Source organism: Diplotaxodon limnothrissa, linkage group LG3 (genome assembly GCF_057381915.1).
Source record: "Diplotaxodon limnothrissa isolate DT_005_m linkage group LG3, D_limnothrissa_male_GT1.1, whole genome shotgun sequence".
Taxonomy (NCBI): Eukaryota; Metazoa; Chordata; class Actinopteri; order Cichliformes; family Cichlidae; genus Diplotaxodon; species Diplotaxodon limnothrissa.
In genome coordinates this window covers 38,335,970-38,359,591 of record NC_140598.1, presented here as the reverse complement: position 1 = coordinate 38,359,591, position 23,622 = coordinate 38,335,970, and the positions used below count along the sequence as shown (strand labels likewise).

The window sequence follows — 23,622 nt, the reverse complement described above, 5'->3', positions numbered from 1 at the left end:
ATTACCTGATCTGCTACAACACAAAACCAAAAGTAGCAACAAATAATCACAAGTGATCTGTTGTCTCCACCACACAAACAGTCACATACAAGTGGGCCTATACCACAACAAGTTACTTTAATCCAAAAAGTTCAGTAAATCAAGCGTACTAGTGACCAACCACAAACTGGAGAGCTATGGCCACACAATGATCACATCAAGGGTGGCTCAGCACCCCACAGTGTTATTGCCATCACCTGGCCAACAACACTCACAAGTGATCCAACAAAATAGCCATATTCCCCACAACACTAAAGGTCACAGCACAAAACACTCACCTCACAAGGATCTCATTAGCATCCATCCACACTGACATATGCACACACAGGGTGTGCACACAATGCCAACTTAAAAACAGCCTACCTGCCTCAGCTACAGACCATAATCAAGAATGGTCTCAAACCTCCTACCAAGTTTGGTGCCACTGATTTACTATGTGCAACTCCCATCCTAAAATGCTAAAAAACAATAAAACTTTACCTGTCTAGTCTTCAGTGGTGTACCGGGCTCGAGGCACCTTTAAACGCAAACTCAAGGATAGGCAGCAGACCGGGGTACAGTCTCCCACCAAACCCTGAAGCGTACCCCCACCCAGGATAGCCACCAAACACAATAAACTAAAACAATAAAGCAAAACAACAAACAAGTGCTTCGATGGAAGGGCAGCACAGCCACCCAGCTGAAACACTAACTAAAGGGAGTTTGCTCAATTACAGTGAACACCATCACTCACCCACTTAAAAGCAAAACAAACTGACATTCAGTCTCCACTAAAATGTCCAAATATCCCGGACGTGCCACCACTTATGTTACGACCCGGCTCAAAAGCCGCAACATAAAAAAAAGGAGATGAATAACAGAGTGTGGGTGAGAAGAGGTTTCATCCTAAAATGGAAAACCAGGTTGGCTAAAATGGCTGGTGCCACCAAGGCAAAGACTAGTGCACTGCCGGAAAGCTTGCCTCAGGTATGCTTTTATCCACACCTGACTAGGTGTGGCCAATTAGCACCAGCTGAAAACACTGAGACGATTAAAAGCTGCAGAGGGACGTAACACAGGCCAAGAAGCATGAGAAAGCTAAATAAAATCCTGCGACTGTCTTAGAGCAACTAACGGCTCTTGTAAGAGCCACTCACCTCTGAGAGTACACTTGGTTAAAGTAATGAAACTAAATCTTTAATCCATAGGTGTCAAACTCATGTTCACACTAGAACTGAAGTGGGACAGCCCTGTTAGTCTACCAGTATGTGCAACACATTTAGTTGTTTTAGTACATGAATAAAAATCTGACTGACTTGAATTGTAAAGTTATTACCCAGACTTTTCTTTTTTATAAACTTAATGTAAAAACAGAAATCTGTGTAGTAAGAACATAAACATTGTCGCATTGTTTGTTCCTTAAAGTACTTGCACTAAAACTTAAAAAAAGACAGCTGAGTAGATTAAAGAGGTTCAGACTTATAATTGTAAATCACTACAAACTCTCATTTAGGTCTAAGATTCATTTAGACCGACAGCAAACCACAGCTGTGAGCTACATGCAAACACACTTTGTGTGTGGTGTATTTTCTGTAATTCTGATCCACTCCTTCAAAGGAGCTTTTTTTTTTTTTTTTTTTACCTGGAAGCACGTCAATGTAGACAATCTGGCAAAACTTCTTGTTTGTGATGTGGGTCGTTTCATCACAGAGCATTTACAGTTGCCTTTGATACTTATGTTTTAGTAGCCAGATTTTATGCACTTGAAATGCAACATGTCTGTTTAAACTGCAAACAATCTTGCTTGTATGAAGGTTATGTCAGGATTTTGAGAGTTGAAGATGATATTTCAGGCACACATCAGGAAGAGGTTTAAGAGGCTTCATTGGGGGTGGAGTGGCACTGGTTGTCTCCATCGCAGTTTACTGTACACAAGTAAATACACTTGTAGATTTCGAAAAACACTGACATGACATTGTGGGTGCTTGTGAGCCTCCATTCGGTTAGATTTGATTTGTCATTAACAAAAGACAACATTTCCACATTTAGAGAAGAGAGGAGTGGGCGGAGCCACTGAGCTTCGAGTCGTCCAGCGAGCCTCGCACCGTCTGTTTCCTTTTACGTCCGCTGAGCACACATAATAAGACGGCTCCGTGGGATTGAACTTCATTCGACTTTGTTTGTTCAAAGAAGAAACTGTAACCATGAGTGGACGGGGCAAGGGTGGCAAAGGACTTGGCAAGGGAGGCGCCAAGCGTCACCGTAAAGTTCTCCGTGATAACATCCAGGGTATCACCAAACCCGCTATCCGTCGTCTGGCTCGCCGTGGCGGAGTGAAGCGTATCTCCGGCCTGATCTACGAGGAGACTCGTGGTGTGCTCAAGGTGTTCCTGGAGAACGTCATCCGTGATGCCGTCACCTACACTGAGCACGCCAAGAGGAAGACTGTGACCGCCATGGATGTGGTGTACGCTCTGAAGAGGCAGGGCCGCACTCTGTACGGCTTTGGCGGTTAAACTCATTCGACCTAATCCATCAAACGGCTCTTTTAAGAGCCACCCACTTTCACTTTGAGAGTTTTGTTCCCTTATGACCGACTGACATTGCCTACATATTGTAACTGACTGGGTTACAAGTCAGTTGACTGTTGTGTTATCAGTGTATTGTGTTCAGAATTGCCAATTACTTACGGCATAGTTGGACCACATCCGCAGCATGGCGATTTACCGAGTGTCCTTGAATGTGCAGTAGTCGAGAGGCCGGTTAGCCTGTCAATCACATCAGCTACCAATGACAGTCTGGAGGAGAGCAGGTGTGTGGTTGGCTGACAGTGTTCGGGGGCGGGGATTAGAGTAGTTTGTGTGTGGCGGAAGACAGAAGAGTGTTGGGGGTTGTGCTGTTGCTGTAGAGCGCACTTTCCCCCCGTTGTGTTGGCGTTGGCTACGGCCCACATTAGCCCGTGTTACTATTCTGAATAAACACCGGTAACCGGAACGCTGATCTTCTGTCGAGGGACGCTACAAAATTATATTGACTCTCCGTTTTGCTATAAGATTCAGCTGTAATGCGTGCTTTTCTCCACAACGTTACAATAACTGTCATGACCACAAACTGAACTTCACAGGTTACAGGCCTATTCAATACCACTGTTTATTAATACTCACTGAACAGTCATAGACCAAACAAAAGAAAAATAATAAATTTCACTTATTCATCAGTTTATTTGTAAATGTCTTCCTGCCATAAATCTGCTTGATGCAGAAGTGCTTGCTTAGTAAGTTCTTTTTTTTTTTTTTTTTTTTTTTTTAAGGTAACTAACCCACCGTGGATATATATAAAAGGTGGACATGAGTGGCTGAAACCCAATGAAGCTTCTTAAACCTCTTCCTGATGTGTGCCTGAAATATCATCTTCACCAATCATATCAATATAACAGTTTTGATGTGATCTCACTCTCACAATCCTGACATAACCTTCATACAAGCAACATTGTCTAACATATGTTTTAGTACGCAGATTTTATGCACTTGAAATGCAACGTCTGTTTAAACTGCAAACAAAGTATCAAAGGCAACTGTAAATGATCTGTGATGAAACGACCCACATCGCAAACAAGAAGTTTTGCCAGGTTGTCTACATTGACGTGCTTCCAGGTAAAAAAAAAAGCTCCTTTGAAGGAGTGGATCAGAATTACAGAAAATACACCACACACAAAGTGTGTTTGCATGTAGCTCACAGCTGTGGTTCGCTTTCGGTCTAAATGAATCTTAGACCTAAATGAGTTTGTAGTGATTTACAATTATAAGTCTGAACCTCTTTAATCTGTTCAGCTGTCTTGTTTTTAAGTTTTAATGCAAGTACTTTAAGGAACAAACAATGAGACAATGTTTATGCTTCTGACAGCATAAACTCTGACAGCACTGAGCAGCTCCTTTAGTGGCAGGCTGCAGCACCCACGATGTGGGACAGAGAGATTACTCAGGTCTTTCCTCCCCACTGCTGTCAGACTCTACAACAAAGACTTGCAGCTGATCAAACACACACATCCACACAAGTGCAATAAGACTGCTATATGTGCAATTCTTTTTTTCTGACAAAGTTGTACTTTTCTATTTTCTTACTCAGTTGTATATAGCATTTGTATTCTATTGCATACCAGTGTTTTCTAATTTCTGCTACATAACTTGTAACGAAACAAATTTCCCACCTGTGGGACTAATCAAGGTCATCTTATCTTATGCACTTACGACACAGATCTCTGGTTTCAAAGCAAGTTTTTAAAAAGAAAAGTCTGGGTAATAACTTCACAGATTTCAGATTTTTATTCATGTACTAAAACAACTAAATGTGTTGCACATACTGATAGACTAACAGGGCTGTCCCACTTCAGTTCTAGTGTGAACATGAGTTTGACACCTATGGATTAAAGATTTAGTTTCATTACTTTAACCAAGTGTACTCTCAGAGGTGAGTGGCTCTTACAAGAGCTGTTAGTTGGTTGAGGAAAGTGGCTGGATTTTATTCAGCTTTCTCATTCTTCTTGGCCTGGATGTTGTCGGCCCAGCAGCTTGTTCAGCTCTTCGTCGTTGTGGACGGCCAGCTGCAGGTGGTGGGGGATGATCCTGACAAGGGCTTAGATTTGGTTTTGGCATTGGTGGGGATGGATGATTCAACCTCCAAACCCTGCCCTGCTTTTGTCTTTGTTTCTTGATTATTATTATTTATTTTATTTTTTTTTTAAAAAGAGGAGAAATATACTTGCCTACATATGCTATTCTTCATGCTTTTAAACCATTTAAAATTACAATTCATAGTTTTATATGTGAATTACTTAATGTTAAATTATCATTAAACAAATGACTGAGTAAGTATTTTAGACTTTTGTTTACTTCAGCCATATTCCATATCAATCAGGTATCATACCAAAAAAAGGAAGCTTCAAATACAGTCATGATAATAAAAGAATATGACTTTAAGGACTTAACATTAGTTCAGTTATAGTACACCAACATCTCTTATATGCATTAGCACTAAGGGAACACTGAATGACCTGGTGGTTTTTGTCCATCTAAGATGACCACAAAGTAAAAGATCTCTCGGCAAAATGATGCAACATTTTAGGCACTATTGCCCCGATCAAGTTAGTGAGCTGGGATGTTTTATTCTCAACATGAACTACTGTTACAGCAAAAGACATGGACTACTGTTGCCCACACAACAACTCAATGTCCACTATGTGAAGGGGCCACACACACATGCCTGCTCCTCTCGTTAAGTGAGATAAACTGCTGGCATGTTTGTTTTACATCTATGAACAGAATCAACTTTTTGGAGATTTACTTTCCTGGATGACTGAGAATGCATGAAGACGTAAACAGGTCCGTGAAAGGCCCAGCCAATGACATTGGCCATAGTGAGGCAATTGTGAAAATAAAGTCAGTGAATTCCACGTTGATGCAAACTGTAATTTCTGGTATAGAAACAGCATTAAGATTCAAGTGAGCATAAAACTTGTTTTATAAAAAGAATACTAATAAAAAGAATAAAGGAGCGAGCTCTTGGTGTGAGTGAGGTGGCTCTGAAAAGAGCCGTTGTTTGTAGGAGAGCGTGCAGCTTAAGCTCTCTCTCCGCGGATGCGGCGAGCCAGCTGGATGTCTTTGGGCATGATGGTGACCCTTTTGGCGTGGATGGCGCACAGGTTGGTGTCCTCGAAGAGTCCGACCAGATAAGCCTCGCTGGCCTCCTGCAGAGCCATGACAGCAGAGCTCTGGAAGCGCAGGTCGGTCTTGAAGTCCTGAGCGATCTCGCGGACCAGGCGCTGGAAGGGCAACTTGCGGATCAGCAGCTCGGTGGATTTCTGGTAACGGCGGATCTCGCGCAGAGCCACGGTACCAGGCCTATAACGGTGAGGCTTCTTGACGCCTCCGGTGGCCGGGGCGCTCTTACGGGCGGCCTTGGTGGCCAGCTGCTTCCTGGGGGCTTTGCCGCCAGTAGACTTGCGAGCAGTCTGCTTGGTTCTTGCCATTCTTCCTCACTTTTCTTTTCTTGTGATACGAGCAGAAAATGTAGCGAACAGAGGAGACTCGCTGCTCTTAAAGTGTGTGACTGGCTGTGACGCGGTGCCGCTCCGGCTCGTGATTGGTGACGGGCTCCACGTGGAGCATCGCCCCGCCTCGGTGTGTGCTGCTCATTGGAGAAAAGTGCATTGATGTTGCGCGCTGCCGCAAGCCTCTCTGCGATTGGTGCGTGACGAAGCTGCGCGCGCTCTGCGGAAATATAAGCGAGGCTTTGAGCTGATCGGACCACATTTTCTCTCAGTCTCGATACTACGAAGAAAAGAACCTGTCAAAATGAGTGGGCGCGGAAAGACCGGAGGCAAAGCCAGAGCTAAGGCCAAGACCCGCTCATCCCGTGCCGGGCTTCAGTTCCCCGTGGGTCGTGTCCACAGACTGCTGCGCAAAGGCAACTATGCCGAGCGTGTAGGAGCCGGCGCCCCCGTTTACCTGGCAGCTGTGCTCGAGTACCTGACCGCTGAGATCCTGGAGCTGGCTGGCAACGCAGCCCGCGACAACAAGAAGACTCGTATCATCCCACGTCACCTGCAGCTGGCTGTGCGCAACGACGAGGAGCTCAACAAGCTCCTGGGGGGAGTCACCATCGCTCAGGGTGGTGTGCTGCCCAACATCCAGGCTGTGCTGCTGCCCAAGAAGACCGAGAAGCCCGCCAAGGCCAAGTAAACGCAAAGCGCTCGGCTTCACCAACAACAAAGGCTCTTTTAAGAGCCACACACTTCTCTCTGAGCAAACATCCTTCTTGCTCTTACTCTGTCTGTAACAAGTTGTGTATTGGGAAATGTAGATTATGCATCTTGATTTACTTTGAAATGTACATTTATTCATGTCATCTTACATAATCAGTTACTGAAATCCACCTTCAAATAAAAACTACTTTAACTCCAAAGCCCTTTGCGTTTGGTCTATTCTTGTTTTTCCTTTCCTCTTCCTTGCTACTGGTATTTTTAGACACAAGGGCAACATTTTAAATAAAACACTTCAACACAAAATCTGTTATTTTTTTCCCCTTTTTATAAAATTCTCTTTAATCTTGATGTTCATGCAATGTGCAGGGCATATCCATAATATGGTCATTACAAGAACACACTCCAAATAATAAATAAATAAGTCTGTAAATAAACATAATAGGTTTGCTACAGCACAGTAGTATTTGTTTTATTTAAGATGATCACGAAACAGTAGAAGAAATCTGTGGCTTGTATTTATGTGCTAAATGCTTCAAATGTCTTCATGATGTCTCCACAGAGCTGATCAGGAGAGTCTGCAGCATCAAACTGATCTGGACTCAGTATTTAAGGTTTGTACATGTACACCAACCTCCTTTTTAAATTGTTTTTATGTTGCACAGTCCAATATTCATCATGAAATAATGGCAAAATTCCACAAATAATTAGACAGTGAATTAGTTTCACTTTATTTTTTATATTGTGGATAAAAGGCGTAGCGTGGAGATAACACTACTTAAAATTGATGGATCAAAACAGGCTTTTTTTAAAATACATATGTATTTATATAACACATTTTTTTTCAGAAAAGCAAATTAATGTTAATAATCTATGTTCTTATATGAATAAGAACCAAACTGACAGTCCACAAAAACTATCCAGTAATGATAATGTTGTCTGGTAGGAGTTTTATTTTAAAAAGTTACTTGCATAAAATTTAAAACTTAATTTTTGTTAAATTGAAAACAAACACTAAGCAAATCTGTGAAAATTTGTTTTTACTATGAAGATCTGAATTTTCATTAATTTTGATTGTGTCATTTATTTTCCAGATGCTGGAAGACAACATTATTACTTTTGTGAAGAATGAACTAAAGAAGCTGCAGAATGATCTGAATCCAGATTATTCAGAGTGTCAGAGGGATGAAGAGGAGGTGTTGGACAGTGAGGAAGAGAAGCAGAGAAGGAGCAGCAGAGAGGCATTTCTGAAACTTGCAGTTAACTTCCTGAGAATAATGAAACAGGAGGAGCTGGCTGACTGTCTGCAGAGCAGTGAGAGGATTTCTCTTCATAAATTCAGTCTTTACAGGAGTGAAATTGTCACATTTTCTATAATCATAACACCCATGTTTCTGGTTCTTCCCTGTAGAAAATCCTGATCCACTTTGTGAGAACACATTTAAATGTAACCTAAAGAAGAAGTTCCAGTGTGTCTTTGAGGGGATTGCTAAACCAGGAACCCAAACCACTCTAAATGAGATCTACACAGAGCTCTACATCACAGAGGGAGGGACCGGAGAGGTCAACACTGAACATGAGGTCAGACAGATTGAAATGTTCTCCTGGAAACCAAACAGACCAGAAACAACAATCAGGTGTGAAGACATCTTTAAAGCTTCGACTGAAAGAGACAAACCAATCAGAACAGTTCTGACCAAAGGAGTGGCTGGCATCGGGAAAACATTCCTGACACAAAAGTTCACTTTGGACTGGAATGAAGACAAGACCAACCAGGACATCCAGTTCATGTTTCCATTCCCATTCAGAGAGCTGAATTTACTGAGGGATAAAAAGTTCAGCTTAGTGGGACTTATTCATCACTTCTTTACTGAAATCAAAGAAGCAGGAATCTGTAACTTTAAAAAGTTCAAAGTTGTGTTCATCTTTGATGGTCTGGATGAGTGTCGACTTCCTCTGAACTTCCACATCACTGAGATCCTCACTGATGTTACAGAGTCCACATCAGTGGATGTGCTGCTGACAAACCTCATCGGGGGAAAGTTGCTTCCTTCTGCTCACATCTGGATAACCACACGACCTGCAGCAGCCAACCAGATCCCTGCTGAGTATATAGACATGGTTACAGAGGTCAGAGGGTTCACTGACCCAAAGAAAGAGGAGTACTTCAGGAAGAGACAGAGACAAGGAAGAGGCCAACACCATAATCTCTCACATCAAGACATCACGAAGCCTCCACATCATGTGTCACATCCCAATCTTCTGCTGGATCACTGCTACAGTTCTAGAGAGCAGGAAGATGATTGAAGCACTGGGGAAACTGTCTTTTTAGCAGCTGCAGAAAGGAAACCTGATCTTCTATGAAACAGACCTGACAGAGTGTGGGTCAGAGAAGCCTCAGTGTACTCAGGAGTGTTCACACAGATTTTTAAAGACGAGAGAGGAGTATACCAGGACAAGTTTTACTGTTTTGTCCATCTGACATTCGCCAACTCTGGTATCAACCTGCTGGAAGAGGAACAAATGGCATCAGTGAAGACTGGAGAGTCTTTAGTACAAAATTTCTACCAGAGTGCTGTGGACAAGGCCTTGAAGAGTCCAAATGGACATCTGGACTTGTTATGTTGAAAGTTACCTTGAAACCAAACCAAGCACACCATTGTTTTTTCTTGTGACATTACCAATGAGTTTGATGTGTCACATGGCCCTCTCCCTATTGAAAAAAACAAAAGATGTATCCAAGATGGGCAACTTCTAAATGGCCACCATGGTACATCATCAAATTCAAAGCAGTTCCTTACAATGATTGTGTTGTGTGTGTTTGTAGGTTGTCAGGCTATCAGATCACAGGACCAGGCTTCACCTCTCTGGCCACAGCTCTGCACTGCAATCCCTCCTATTTGAAAGAGTTGGACTTGAGCTATAATCACCCAGGAGACTCAGGAATGAAGCTTTTGTTTGCTCTAAGGGAGGATCCACATGTGAAACTGGACAAAAGAGGAAATAAAGCTGTTTTTTTTCTCCAGCATATTGTAAGGTAACCACTGACCTGATTGCCAGTAATACAGTCTGTATGTCCAGTTAAGTGGGCAGCTGTGTGGGTGAACGACTCAGAACCAATCACAGTTAATACTGCAAATATACACAATTATTACAGTTTTCAAGGATAGTTAAGTTGTTTTAATAGGGAGAGAAGGAAACACTAAGCATTCAGGAGGGTAAGCCTGTAGGGGTCAGTAACCATAACACTGAACTATGTTCCTGTTTGGCTCTTCCATGAAGATGTTACATTTTTAAATTTTTGTTCTTTCTTCTTAGATTAAGCTTCTGGATTCATCGCTGGTGATACTGACACATAGCCAGTGCTCCTGTGTGGCAGGCGCTGTTATGTGCAATCACACAGTGGCATTGCTCTTCCAAACAGCACACTACTCACAACTCAGAGTGCCGGTCGTCCCCCCTGTGCATAGCTGCACGGAATCTGAACAGCAATGGCACAAGCCACGGACAGTGGTAATTTAAATGAGGTTAAAGTTTTTGAATTAGTCCATGTTTACATATGAACAGCAACACCATCCATAGTAAATGTGTCTTCTGTTAGGGTGTGAGACCAGGACCCATCAACTCCATGATCTTCACTAAGCCGGTACCAAATAGGATGGCCCAGACTGGAGTACGGTAATTAGATTTGTAAAATTTGGTTTCCTGTGTTACAAATGCATGTTGCTATTTGTTCATACATACATGTGTCAGAATAGGTATTAATTTACATACAACATTACACTTTCTGAAGACGGCCTACTCAGTCATGTACATATACATCCCAGTCTCTAACTTATGCACCACTGTTTTACACCTTTTAGTTTAGTTGTTGTTCAGTATAACAACCTTCTTCCTTACATTATTGTCATTGATGTTTTCTTTAGGAGTGGCTTCTAAAGAGGCATGGTGGGTCCGTTACCAGATCCCTGCTTGTTCAGAATAACGGAAGCATATGCAAAATTTAATATTGAGGACAGGCCACTTGTGAGACACAATGAACATGAGACCTGACAAGCCCCTTGTGGAAAGTGCCTTTGGGCTGGTGCAGGGGGGCAGTCTTCTGTCATATCAGCAGCCGGTTTTGACAACCCGGTACATCACACTACAACGTGATGCACCACCAACATCGCACTTGCCTCTGGAGGGGTACGACATCTTGCCATCAGATTGTGTGTTTGTGTGCTCAGAAGAAGAGCTTCTGCATCTGAAAAACTTGTCTGTAACTCTGGAAATGGCTCACAAAATAGAGGAAGCTACATGTGAGCAAAGCTCTTTGTCTGAGTGGCATCAGCTCCGCAGGCCCAGAGTGACTGCCTTTAGGTTTCGGGAGGTGTGTCATGTCAGAGGCCAGAGCTCGGCAGAGTCACTAGCAGAGCGTATATTGAAGGGAACAAGGCAGACAGCAGACATGAGGAGAGGAACTGAGATGGAGCATGCAATAGCACCAGAGTATAGTAGGCTAATGAATGTTAACTACTCACCCTGTGGTCTGGTCATTCACCCCATTGCCCCCTGGCTTGCTGCATCTCCTGATGGTGTTGTTTTTGACCCCAATGAATACCCCCAGTTTGGCCTCATTGAATTCAAATGTCCCAATGTACAAAACTTTATTGACTGCAAATATGTTCAAATGGAACGTGGTACCCCTAAACTAAAAAAAGAGCCACACATATTACTGGCAAGTGCAGGGGCAACTGCTCATCAGTGGGATGCAGTGGTGTGACTTTGTTGTGTGGGACTACCTAGTGCAAAGAATATACATGGATACAGATGTGCACAATGCAATCAGAGAAAAGGCTGACTACTTATTTTTGTACATATATATGCCAAGATACCTGTGTTTGGAAAAATGAACAGAAAAACAGATCCTTCAGGCTGGCTGGAACAAAATAACTGATGTTTTATTTGCAATGTATTTCATGAATTTTTTGTTGTCAAATCAATAAACTGTTATTTAAGCAATGGCATCAATTTCTTTTTTTTTTAAAAAACACACATTAAAACATTGAATTTGGCCAGAACTTATTTACATGGTAAGTATTTTAAAGTCCATGCCTAGCATACTGATATACATTTAGACAATAAGACAACTGAATGAAGAAAATGACAAATGGTATTTTTGATGTTACAAAAGCTCAATGTCACTTATAATTTTAAAATGATTTAGTGATTTACTTTATAATTTTGATAAACAGTTTTGTTGAATCTGAATAGTAATATAGTATTATAATTAAACAGTATTATTAACATTCAACATTTGCAATGAAGTAGAATTATCAATAACTGGAACTCAACTATCAGCACCCAAGTACCAGTTCTGTAATCAAGTATTGTCAGCTGAGAAGGAAGAAATGCAACTGTAGTGGCCTCAGCTGCAGGTCTTTTTCCATAAGTTACTTACTGGCACTGGTGTCTTGGGAAAAATCCATCTTGTCTCACTTAACCCATTTTTTTAAACTAATGCTGTGTTCTGGTAATTTGACAGCATACATGCTACCGCAAACAGTTGGTTGGTCGGTGGATAAGACCAGGTCTAAAAATATGTAAGTGTGTTTTTGATTTATTAGCTGTATTTATTAATGCATGTGAAGTGAATGTAAATACAAAGCCTGTTTAATTATAGCTTTAGTCACTTCCCTTTCAAATAAGTATTGTTGATAATTTTGTTTTTTAAGATTTATTTTTTTCTCATTAACACTCATCATCACACTGCCTGCATTATTGAATTTTTAAGCTACAGACCACAAAATATGAGGTCCACATTTACTGTTACACATTGGCTCTAATTAATAATTTGCTAATGAGTTGTTAGAGTTAAGTGTTTATGCACTGTGTCTTATTGGCCCTTTTAGATTTCTTTGATCTGACGCTGGATCCAAACACAGCACACAGGAACCTCAAACTGACAACAACAAGGAGGTGACACATGTGGAAGAAGACCAGCTGTATCCTGATCATGATTTTAGGTTTGATCAGCCTCAGCTACTGTGTACCAACAGTCTAAGTGGTCGCTGTTACTGGGAGGTCGAGTGGAGAGGTTCATGTTGCAGTAACTTATGGACAGTGTTGGGGAGTAACGGAATACATGTACCGCCGTTACGTATTTAGAATACAAAATATGAGTAACTGTATTCCGTTACAGTTACCGTTTAAAAAGGTGGTATTCAGAATACAGTTACTTTGTTGAAATAAACGGATTACACTGCGGTACTTTCATGTTTGATATTGTTACGGGTCAGGACTGTTTGGGTTTTCTTTGACAGCTACGTTCTGTTGTTCCAGGCGGCAGCGTTACGGTTGCCATGGTTACAGGGCGACGCTCTCTCTCTCTGCGACTGCGTGTTTCCTGGGTGAGAGAGCGCCTTTTCGTTGTTGTTGTGCTAAGCTAACAGGCAGAATGCTACAAGCATAGCTCTAAAGAATGTAGCATCATGGGCAGTGTAGTCCGTGTTGCAGGGAGAATGGACTGCCATACACGTTATGGGTCTGTGAGCGCGAGGAGGGAGAAAAAGGGGAGTGGAAAGGTACGAGTTGTCATCGAGGAAAAACGGGAGCTGGAAGCATGTAAATGTAATAATAACCACTTCAGCCAAGAAGAGTGCCTGACGAGCCCAGTTGTAAGTAAGCTATTAAGACTCGACTGTACACCGTGTTCGTGTTTTCCTCCGAAAACAATAAGTTCCGTTGGAGCAGCCTTTCAACGCCTCTCTCTGTCTCTCGCAAGAAAAGTTGACCCACACAACAAAGTAGAGCTATTTTTCGGCTACAAGCCGACAGGGACCCCGCCGTATTAGTCAGAGGTCCCTTTACTACAGTTCGGAGTCGCGGACCTTCAGTAATAGTAATAAATCACACAGCAATAGTACATTCACGTTGTTGTAAAAAGCATGATAATATATTAAGTAATCCAAAGTATTCAGAATACGTTACTGTCATTGAGTAACGTAACGGAATATGTTACAGAATACATTTTGGGGCATGTATTCTGTATTCTGTAATGGAATACATTTTAAAAGTAACCTTCCCAACACTGGTAATAAATCACACAGCAATAGTACATTCACCTTCTATCACTGTGCCATTGAGAGCATCCTCACTGGATGCATCACCACCTGGTATGGCAACAGCACCGCCTACAACTGCAAAGCTCTCCAGCGAGTAGTGCGGTTCTCTGAACGGATAATTGGAGGTGAGCTTCCCTCCCTCCAAGACATCTACAGGAAGCGGTGCCTGAGGAAAACGGGGAGGATCATCAAGGACTCCAGTCACCCCAGCCATAAACTGTTCAGACTACTTCCATCAGGAAGGAGGTTCTGCAGCATCTGGTCCCGAACCAGCAGACTGAGAGACAGCTTCTTCCATCAGGCCATCAGACTGCTGAACACGTCATAGACACCTCAGCTTCACTACTGGAACTTCAACATTATGCACTCCACACTGTACAGTAATGCCACTGTTTTGCACATGTCTCAACTCTGTATATTTTTATATATTTTATTTATTGTTTACTCTATTTAATTTGTAAAATATGTACACACACACACACACACACACACACACACACACACACACACGTAGAAAAATATTTAGTATACACATCCAGAAATGCATATACTATTATATATTGTACATATATTTATTAGTTTCAGATGTAGCCATTCTTGTATTTTGCTTGTTTACATTATTGTATTTTGCACAACTCTGTTGCTTGTGAAGCTCGCACAAAATAATTTCACTCACATGTGCTGTACCAGTGTACCTGCACATGTGATGTGACAATAAAAGTGATTTGATTTGATTTGATTTGTTGTAAAAAGCATGATAATATATTAAGTAATCCAAAGTATTCAGAATACGTTACTGTCACTGAGTAATGTAACGGAATACCTTACAGAATACATTTTGGGGCATGTATTCTGTATTCTGTAATGGAATACATTTTAAAAGTAACCTTCCCAACACTGCTTATGGAGGAATCGGACGGAAAGGAGACGGCGATGAAAGCAGGTTTGGGAGGACTAATCAATCCTGGAGTCTCTACCGCAGTGAGAAAAGGGGTTACTATGGAAATCATGATTACATAGGAAGAGCCATCCCTCTTCTCCCCTCAGCTCTCTCTCACAAAGTAGCAGTGTATGTGGACTGTTCTGCAGGAACTGTGTCCTTCTACAGCGTCTCCTCTGATAAACTGATCCACCTGCACACCTTCAACACCACCTTCACTGAACCTGTATATGCTGGGTTTAGAGTGAAGCCTGACTCTAGTATCCACCTCTGTGCTGACTCACAATAATGAACTTACTGTGGTGTTTCATACTTTTTCTTAGTTAAATATTGTGAATGTTAAATATATCAGGTAAATTGTCTCATTTATAGTTTTTTCTTTCTCTTAGTTTAGGTAAAAGTTTTTTTTCTAGTATGTTTCTCACAGTCGGGGGGAGTATTTTTTAGCCAGGAAAAACATTTCACTGTATGTTGTACTAGCTATAACTACATGTGACAAATAAATAAAGAATTGAATTGAATTGAATTCATAAATTGTGCATATATTAGTTTGATTTGCAGTCCAGAGTTGTTGGATGAGACTGATTCTCCTTAAAACATGTCTTTTATCATCTTATTGTCTTCGGTGCCTTTTTTAAGAGCAGTTATCAGTTTCTATTAATATGTTACATTTTAAATACCCACAGGACCACAGTAAAAACAGTCTGATTTATAGATGACCTCCAGTCTGTGTTTCTTGACTGAGCTAAGGAAAGCGTCTGGACTTCTTCAAGTTACTTAAAAAAGTCCAGACGTTTTTCTTTCCAAGCTCTTTAGACTACGATGACCTTCACAGACATTATGTGATTGGTTATGTTAAAAAACACAATCCTGAGTTGTAACAGAAATGTGAAGGTGAAGAAGAAAAAAAAATAGATGTAAACAGTGTTTTTTTTTCTTGTTGACTTGTTGCATATGAAACAAACACTGAGACAGTGTCAGTGCATAAGGTGTTGTAAAATGGCGGCGCGTGTAGACGCAGCGACCTCACGCTCTCCCGAAAATGCGATGTTTTATTCGTCAAGTAAGTGTCTTTCTGCAAGTGTTTCTCGCCAGTCCACGTCGGAATATGTGTACAGTCGTCAGGCTCTCTTACACATTCGGAGAAGCAAGATTTGCCAAGTTTTAAACACTAACGTTGAGATGCTAAGGGAGATAGGACTTCTGCGACAGCCTGCTAGCTGGCCTAGCAACTCACCGGACTCGCCTGCTAACCCTCCCCGGGCAAGGAGGCGTCGAAAGCGGTGCGCTAGGACAAGGAAGCGGGGCAAGCGCGGAGGAGTCCGAGTCAGGCTTGAGGCTAAGCCAACTCGCCCAGCCATACCATCGATCCTCTTAGCCAACGTTCGATCTCTGGACAATAAAATGGACAACATACGACTTCTGAGATCAGCGAATCGCAAAGTAAGTGACTGTTGTGTGCTAGTTTTCACCGAGACATGGCTTAATGACAACATTCCGGACTCGGCCATACAACTGGAGCAGCTAGCATGCTACAGAGCCGACAGGGCTCTCATAGACGGAGGCAAGACCCGAGGTGGCGGGGTCTGTGTTTACATCCGTGACGAGTGGTGTCGGGATGCCACTGTAGTACGCAAACACTGCTCATCACTGGCGGAGTTCATGATCGTGAAGTGTCGCCCTTTCTATTTGCCCAGGGAGGTAAGCTCGATCTTGTTGGTCGCTACCTATATACCTCCATCTAGCAACAACAGCGATAGAAATGCGGCGCTGAACGAACTGTATCAGGCCATCAGTGAACAACAAACAGCACACCCAGACGGTTTCATCATCCTCGCAGGAGACTTTAATCATGCTGATCTTAAAACTGTTCTCCCAAAGTTTCATCAGCATGTACATTTTCCAACAAGGGGAGACAACATATTGGACTTGGTCTACACACAGGAAAAAGGAGCATACAAAGCCATCCCCCTCCCCCACATCGGCACCTCTGATCACCTCACTGTTATGCTAATGCCAGCATACAGACAGAGAGTGAAGGTCATCAAACCTGTTATGAAAGAGGTAAGAGTGTGGCCACAGGAGGCCACCTCTGCTCTTCAAGACTGCTTTGGGTCAACTGATTGGGACATATTCAAGGAAGCAGCCACCTACAATAACATCATAGACATCGAGGAGTACACAGACACGGTGAGCTCATACATCACCAAATGCATTGATGATGTAACACAAGTGAAAAGTATCACAACTCGAGCCAACCGGAAGCCATGGCTAACAGGAGATGTCCACAGGCTGCTGAAGGCCAGAGACAAGGCCTTCAGAGCTGGGGATGAAATAGGCCTGAGAACAGCGAGAGCCAACCTGTCCCGTGGCATCAGGAAAGCGAAACAGGACTACACACACAAGATAACCTCCCACTTCAATGATAGCAAGGACGCAAGAAGCCTACGGCAAGGCATCCAGGCTATTACAGACTACAAGCCTGTAGCGCGTGGCTGTGAGAGCGACACCACTCTGCTCAACAACCTGAACAGCTTCTTTGCACGATTTGAAGCACAGAACAACACACGCCCACAGAAAACACCACCACCTCCACACGACCAGCCTCTGTGCCTGTCTGCTGCCAGCGTGAAGAGGACACTCATCACCATCAACGCCCGGAAAGCAGCGGGTCCAGATAACATCCCTGGTAGTGTGCTGAAAGACTGCGCAGAGGAGCTGAAGAATGTCTTCACAGACATCTTTAACACCTCCCTGAGGCAAGCCACTGTCCCATCATGCTTCAAGACTGCCACCATCATACCTGTGCCAAAGAAACCATCCCCAGCCTGTTTCAATGACTACCGCCCCGTGGCACTGACACCCATTATTATGAAGTGCTTTGAACGACTAGTCATGTCACACATCAAATCCACCCTACCTCCCACCCTGGACCCACACCAGTTCGCATACAGAGCGAAACGATCCACAGAGGATGCAATCTGCTCTGCCCTCCACCCAGCCCTAACTCATCTGGACAAGAAAGACTCATATGTGAGAATGCTGTTCATAGACTTTAGCGCAGCATTCAACACCATAATACCACAACAACTCATCTGTAAACTGGACAGACTGGGCCTCAGCACCTCCCTCTGCAACTGGCTGCTGGATTTCCTCAGCCAGAGGCCTCAAGCGGTGCGAGTGGGCAACAAGGTCTCAAACAGCATCACCCTGAGCACGGGGGCTCCACAAGGCTGTGTGCTCAGTCCTCTGCTCTTCACCCTGTTGACACATGACTGCACACCAACCTACAGCTCCAACCACCTTGTGAAGTTTGCGGACGACACAACGCTGGTGGGGCTCATCACCAAGGGCGATGAGACCCACTACAGGAAAGAGGTTGAGCTCCTGACCACGTGGTGCAGAGACAACAACCTCCTGCTAAATGTCAGTAAGACCAAGGAGATTATTGTCAACTTCCAGAGAGGCCACACCTGTCACCCCCCAATTGACCATCGACGGCGCTGCGGTGGAGAGGGTGAGCAGCACCAAGTTCCTGGGGGTGCACATCAGTGAGGACCTCTCTTGGACCACCAACACAGCATCACTGGCCAAGAAAGCACAACAGCGCCTCTACTTCCTGCGCAAACTCAAGCGGGCAAGTGCTCCACCACCCATCCTGACTACATTCCACAGAGGAACTATTGAAAGTATCCTCTCCAGCTGCATCACTGTGTGGGGCGGTAGCTGCACTGACTATAACAGAAAAGCTCTACAACGCATTGTGAGAACAGCTGAGAGGATAGTTGGTGTACCACTCCCCTCCCTGCAAGACATTTACACCACTCGCCTCACCCGCAAAGCCATCACAATTGTCAACGATGCAACCCACCCCGCGCACTGTCTGTTCAGCCTCCTGCCCTCTGGAAAGAGATACAGAAGTCTCCGCTCCCGCACTACCAGGCTCACCAACAGCTTCATCCACCAGGCTGTGAGACTGCTGAACTCTCTTCCCTCCCGGCTCCCAGCCAGCAGAATCACCAGATTGGCAGAAGTATAGTAGACAGATTGGACTCTACCCCCCCCACCCACGCACACTCTCCAACAAGGAAACACTCTCTGAACCAAGAACTGAAAACATTCCTGACTTGTATTGCAATTGCACACACCTGCAACTATATATATATTTTTAGTATTCTTTTAGCACTATTTATATTATTATATTACTATTTATTACCTTATTGTTAGGGCTGTTTTTGTTTTTGTTGTGCATCTGCACCTTATTGTTGTCAATGCCTACGCATGGGACAGTGTGAAACGTAATTTCAATTCCTTTGTATGGCAAGTACATTTGAAGAAATTGACAAATAAAAGTATTCTATTCTATTCTATTCTATTCTATTCTATTCTTTACTTCTCCCATGTGAAAACAAACATGTGTTTAATTAACTTTAAACCTTTGTTGTTTAAATATTCTCCAATTGAATTTAAAAACAGCTGTTTTTTAAATAAATAAAAAAAAGGTCTGTTACTGTGTTGCACTGTTTATATAAAACACTAAAATGAAAGCGTTTATATGTGGACAAACTGTGCACTGTGTTCAGAGAGTTAAAAACAAAGAAGAGGAACAGAGGAAAAAACAGGCAGGAAGATGATTTATAAGTGTCTTTGTAAACATTTATACAACACGTGTATTTATAGGACAGAGGTGTGTTATGCTCCAGGTATGAAACGTTACATTATGAATTGTTTTTAGGAGAAGAAGCAAAAAGACTCATTCCAGCTTTCATTCTGTCAGTTTCTCCTCTCATCACATAAATACCTGAGCATTGACTGAGACCGTGGCTGCAGCGTGTTTCTCATCATGGCAAAAAATACTGAGAAGCACGCAAACTTTTGTAGGCCCTCAGATCTCATCCAATATAATTTGAGGCCTTGTTGATAACAAAATGATATAAATCGTGTGGTGTGAAGTTGGGGAGAGTAGCAGGGTTGCAGGTCATAGAACCAGTAAACACACTGGAGTAAATAAGTAAGTAAACATCCATATTCAGCCCTCCGTTACACAATTCCTCCAACACAAACAATAGTACCCTTGTTTGTTTGCTCATAGTTGCCATAGTTTATTCCCTTCATTGGATTGGAATACACAGTGGAGTTTTCTTCCTATGATTTTTTTTTAATTTTTAATTTTTTAAATTATTTTCTCTGGATTGGATTGGCGATAAAACACAGACTGGATTATTTTCCACTTTGTATTTATTTATTTCTTGGACTAAATTGAACCGAACACGAGCGATGAACTACGTGAATTATTATTTAATTTTCATTTCATTTATTTATTTATAAAGCACATTTAATAACAACAGAGAGTTGACCGAAGGGCTGTACAAAGTAATAATTAAACAGTGACATTAAGATCAACAACAGGTAAGAAAATTAAAAGTAAATTGGATAAAAGAATTGGTAACTCTCATTTAGGAAAGTAAGCCAAAGAGAAAAAAATATGTTTTAAGATGGAATTTAAAAAGAGTGACAGTTGGGGCCTTTCTAATGTAGAGAGGTAGATTGTTCCACATTTTTGGCGCCACAACCGCAAACACCCGATCCCCTCTGTGAACCATTTTAGACTTGTGTAAGGTAAGGAGTAAATGATCACTTGATCGAAGGGCTCTTGAGGGCGTATAAAGGTGCAAAAGTTCAGACAAATAGTCTGGTGTCTGACCATTTAGCACTTTATAAGTCAAAGGTAAAAAATTAAATTAAATTCCAAAATGCACTGGAAGCCAATGTAGGGAAGCAAGCACTGGAGTAATATGTTGGTGTATCTTTACACAAGTCAATGACTAATGACTAATATTGTCTATGTGTTGATACATGAACTTTAACTTGAGGCCTTGTTGATAACATAATGATATAAATCATGTGGTGTGAAGTTGGGGAGAGTGCCAGAGTTGCAGGTCATAGAACCAGTAAACACACTGGAGACAATAAGTAAACATCCATATTCAGCCCTCTGTTACACAATTTTTCCAAAACGAGCAATTTACACTGTACACTTGTTTGTTTTCTCATAATTACCATCGTTTATTTCTTTCATTGGATTGGAAAACAAAACTGTGATTTTGGGGTTTGTTTAATTTAATGTTTGGTGTGATAATCACTGTAATATGTTTACATCCTTTGTAAAGTTTTCGTGTATTTCAAGGGTAAAGCTTTCATCCGCACAAATCTTATGTGTCAGGAGAGAGACCTGACTGTTACCCCAACTTTGATTACATGAACTGTCACACACTCACCTTGATTGCTGACCAATCAGAAGAAAACTTCCTGATGGCGTGAACCCCAGTCCTCAGAGCTTGTTTCCCAGCTCTGTGGAGTGATCGATCTTCATGATGAGTCTTAAGCTCCCCATGGTGTTATTTTAACTTTGAAATATTTAATTTATGATTTCACTTTATTTTACTTATTTTTACTTATTTTGTTTATATTTCCAATGTTTACATTTTCTAGCTTTCATAATTTAACTGATCATCTAAAACAGAACTATCTCCCACCTGGAATTAATAAAGTATTCAAGATTCAAGAGGTTTATTGTCATGTACACCGCAAAACACAAATGGTTACACAGAGCAATGAAATTCTTACTTTGCAGGTTCCCTTCACACGACCAAAAGAAAGTAATAATAAGTAAAAACAGGGCTTTGTAGATCTTGTAGCTTACATGCCGGTGGAAACAGAATTTAAAGTAAAGTATTTGCAACACTGTCAACTGTCACTGTCAACACTGTATCTATCCACATATGTATATAACCTTCCTTAGATGTGGCTTCATTACCTGATATATAATTTATTTTCTGGCAATAAAACAGATGTTACAGTAAGATAATCTTACAGTCTGTTGTTGGATTGAGTCTTGGTGAAAAGCTCTGGTGTCAGTTTTTTTTTTCTCATCAAGGGAGTCCTGTGCCTCTACATGAGGCTTGGCTACATCCAACTCACATAATGATGGTGAAGTTCACCATGAAAGAATCAACAGAGTTTATATGTTCATACACAAATATGTAGTAACCAAACCAGTTTACAATTAAATGGTTTTATTTTTTCTAACCAAAGATAAATGGAATAAGTTAAAAAACCATAAATATTTCTTTATTCCAGTAATCTGATCAGACATGTCTGCTGGAGAATTACAGAAATTCTCGTGTTGTTCTTTACGTGTGAAAACACTGCAGTGAAACTGATGGGAAATACAAAAAGTTTATTCAGCCTGAAAATAAAATGTTAGACGCAACAGTGTCTATGAATTCTAACATTGAAATGACATCAGGAGCTCACAAAGCTTTTAAATCTGAGTTACATCTAGTGAAGGTCAGTTGATTTGTGTGAAGAGGAAACAATTACAGTGATCTCTGTTAGTTTCTGATGCTTCTTCTTTTTAAACTGCAGACAGGGCAGACAAACTGTATCAGGCCTATTTCATAAGAATAAGAACATTAAACCTAATTATAGCCTTACTAGAATCAGAAGCCTTACTAGACCTTAATCAATGGTCAATGGTAACTTTATTGTCCCTAACGGGAAATTGATTTGCAGTATGTCCATACAAACAAACAAACAAACAAACAAACAAACAAACAAACAAACAAACAAACAAACAAACAAACAAACAAACAAACAACACATCACATACACACACAAAAATAATATAATATAATATAATATAATATAATATAAGCCTGAGAAAACAACCTAGAATTTATCATCAAAAAAGCGCAATGTGCAATGCCAACAACACTTATGGTTTAGTGTTATTAACTATGATAATTGCAGTAGGTACAAAAGGCAATCTATGTCTCTTTGTCTTTACTGCAGGCACTTTATAATGACGACCTGATGGAAGAAGAAAATCATTAAAGAGAGGATGACCTGAGCACAACAGGACAGAAGTTGCCTTCTTAAGCACCTGCCTGTTATAAAAGTCCACAAGCTGGACCTGAGACCTCCCTGAAATCTGACCAGTCACTTTAACCAGGTTGCTAATTCTGGTCTTATTATTCAGGGACATATTACCGTACCAAGCAAAGATACAGAAAGTTAAAACAGATTCAATAAAACTTTTATAAAAAAGAGTCATCATTTCAGATGAAACATTAAAACCTCTCAACCTCCTTAAAAAGTACAGTCTTTGTTGAACCTTTTTCACTGTAGCAGCAAGATGTGACTCAAAGGACATAGTCTGATCAAGAACAACCCCCAAATACTTATGACTGTCCACCAGTTCAATGGCTGCACCATTTACCACTGTTAGTGCAGGATGGGGGGGGGGGGGGGGGGGGGGTGACTTCCTGAAGTCAATAACCATGTCCTTGGTTTTCAAGGTGTTAATCATTAAGAAGGACTGATCACAGCCCAAAACAAACTCATCCACAACAGGCCCATGTGAATCCTCTTCACTGTGTCATCTGCATATTTAATGAAATGCCTGTTGGCCTATGTACTTCGACAGTCATTAGTGTACAAAATATAAAGTAAAGGAGAGAGACAACAACCTTGTGGTGAGCCAGTAGAAGAGTTCAGCTGTTTGGAGAAACAGCCGTTTACTCTCACACACTGAGATCTGTCAGTTAAAAAGTCTAAAATCCAACCAACGAGATTAAAATCGAGTTTAAACTGGTTAAGAAGTTTAGTTTGGATTATATTAAAAGCTGAAGAAAAAGATTTTTTTCCATACCTCTGGAACCTTCTGTTGCTGAAGAGATAAAAGAAAGATGTAATAAAAAAATTTGCATAATTGCTCAGCGCATGTTCTAAGCACCACA

At 41.6% G+C, this 23,622-nt stretch overlaps 4 protein-coding genes across 4 annotated transcripts; 3 read left to right on the top strand and 1 right to left on the bottom strand.

Annotated features, from left to right (window-relative positions):
* Positions 1-2,202: 2,202 nt before the first annotated feature.
* LOC146635750 (histone H4) lies at positions 2,203-3,191 on the top strand. Its single transcript, XM_085349067.1, has one exon. It carries the CDS (start codon positions 2,223-2,225, stop codon positions 2,532-2,534), a length of 312 nt encoding a protein of 103 aa, XP_085205193.1. The 5' UTR covers positions 2,203-2,222; the 3' UTR covers positions 2,535-3,191.
* A 2,435-nt stretch (positions 3,192-5,626) lies between these two features.
* Positions 5,627-6,058, bottom strand: LOC146635749 (histone H3). Its single transcript, XM_085349040.1, has one exon. The coding sequence runs from the start codon at positions 6,041-6,043 to the stop codon at positions 5,633-5,635; it is 411 nt and encodes a 136-aa protein (XP_085205166.1). The 5' UTR covers positions 6,044-6,058; the 3' UTR covers positions 5,627-5,632.
* A 288-nt stretch (positions 6,059-6,346) lies between these two features.
* On the top strand, positions 6,347-6,774 carry LOC146635748 (histone H2A-like). Its single transcript, XM_085349059.1, has one exon. The coding sequence runs from the start codon at positions 6,369-6,371 to the stop codon at positions 6,753-6,755; it is 387 nt and encodes a 128-aa protein (XP_085205185.1). The 5' UTR covers positions 6,347-6,368; the 3' UTR covers positions 6,756-6,774.
* Positions 6,775-7,869: 1,095 nt separating this feature from the next.
* On the top strand, positions 7,870-9,291 carry LOC146635747 (protein NLRC3-like). Its single transcript, XM_085348743.1, has 2 exons — positions 7,870-8,089; positions 8,187-9,291. Exons 1-2 carry the CDS (start codon positions 7,870-7,872, stop codon positions 9,080-9,082), a joined length of 1,116 nt encoding a protein of 371 aa, XP_085204869.1. The 3' UTR covers positions 9,083-9,291.
* The last annotated feature ends 14,331 nt before the right edge of the window (positions 9,292-23,622 follow it).

What these genes read in the sequence shown, in the direction of transcription:
- LOC146635750 (XM_085349067.1), top strand. Translation starts at nt 2,223, where the DNA reads ATGAGTGGACGGGGCAAGGGTGGCAAAGGACTTGGCAAGGGAGGCGCC.
- LOC146635749 (XM_085349040.1), bottom strand. Translation starts at nt 6,043, where the DNA reads ATGGCAAGAACCAAGCAGACTGCTCGCAAGTCTACTGGCGGCAAAGCC.
- LOC146635748 (XM_085349059.1), top strand. Translation starts at nt 6,369, where the DNA reads ATGAGTGGGCGCGGAAAGACCGGAGGCAAAGCCAGAGCTAAGGCCAAG.
- LOC146635747 (XM_085348743.1), top strand. Translation starts at nt 7,870, where the DNA reads ATGCTGGAAGACAACATTATTACTTTTGTGAAGAATGAACTAAAGAAG. An exon ending in GGCTGACTGTCTGCAGAGCA is followed by an intron (nt 8,090 to 8,186) that starts GTGAGAGGATTT and finishes TCTTCCCTGTAG; the next exon opens with AAAATCCTGATCCACTTTGT.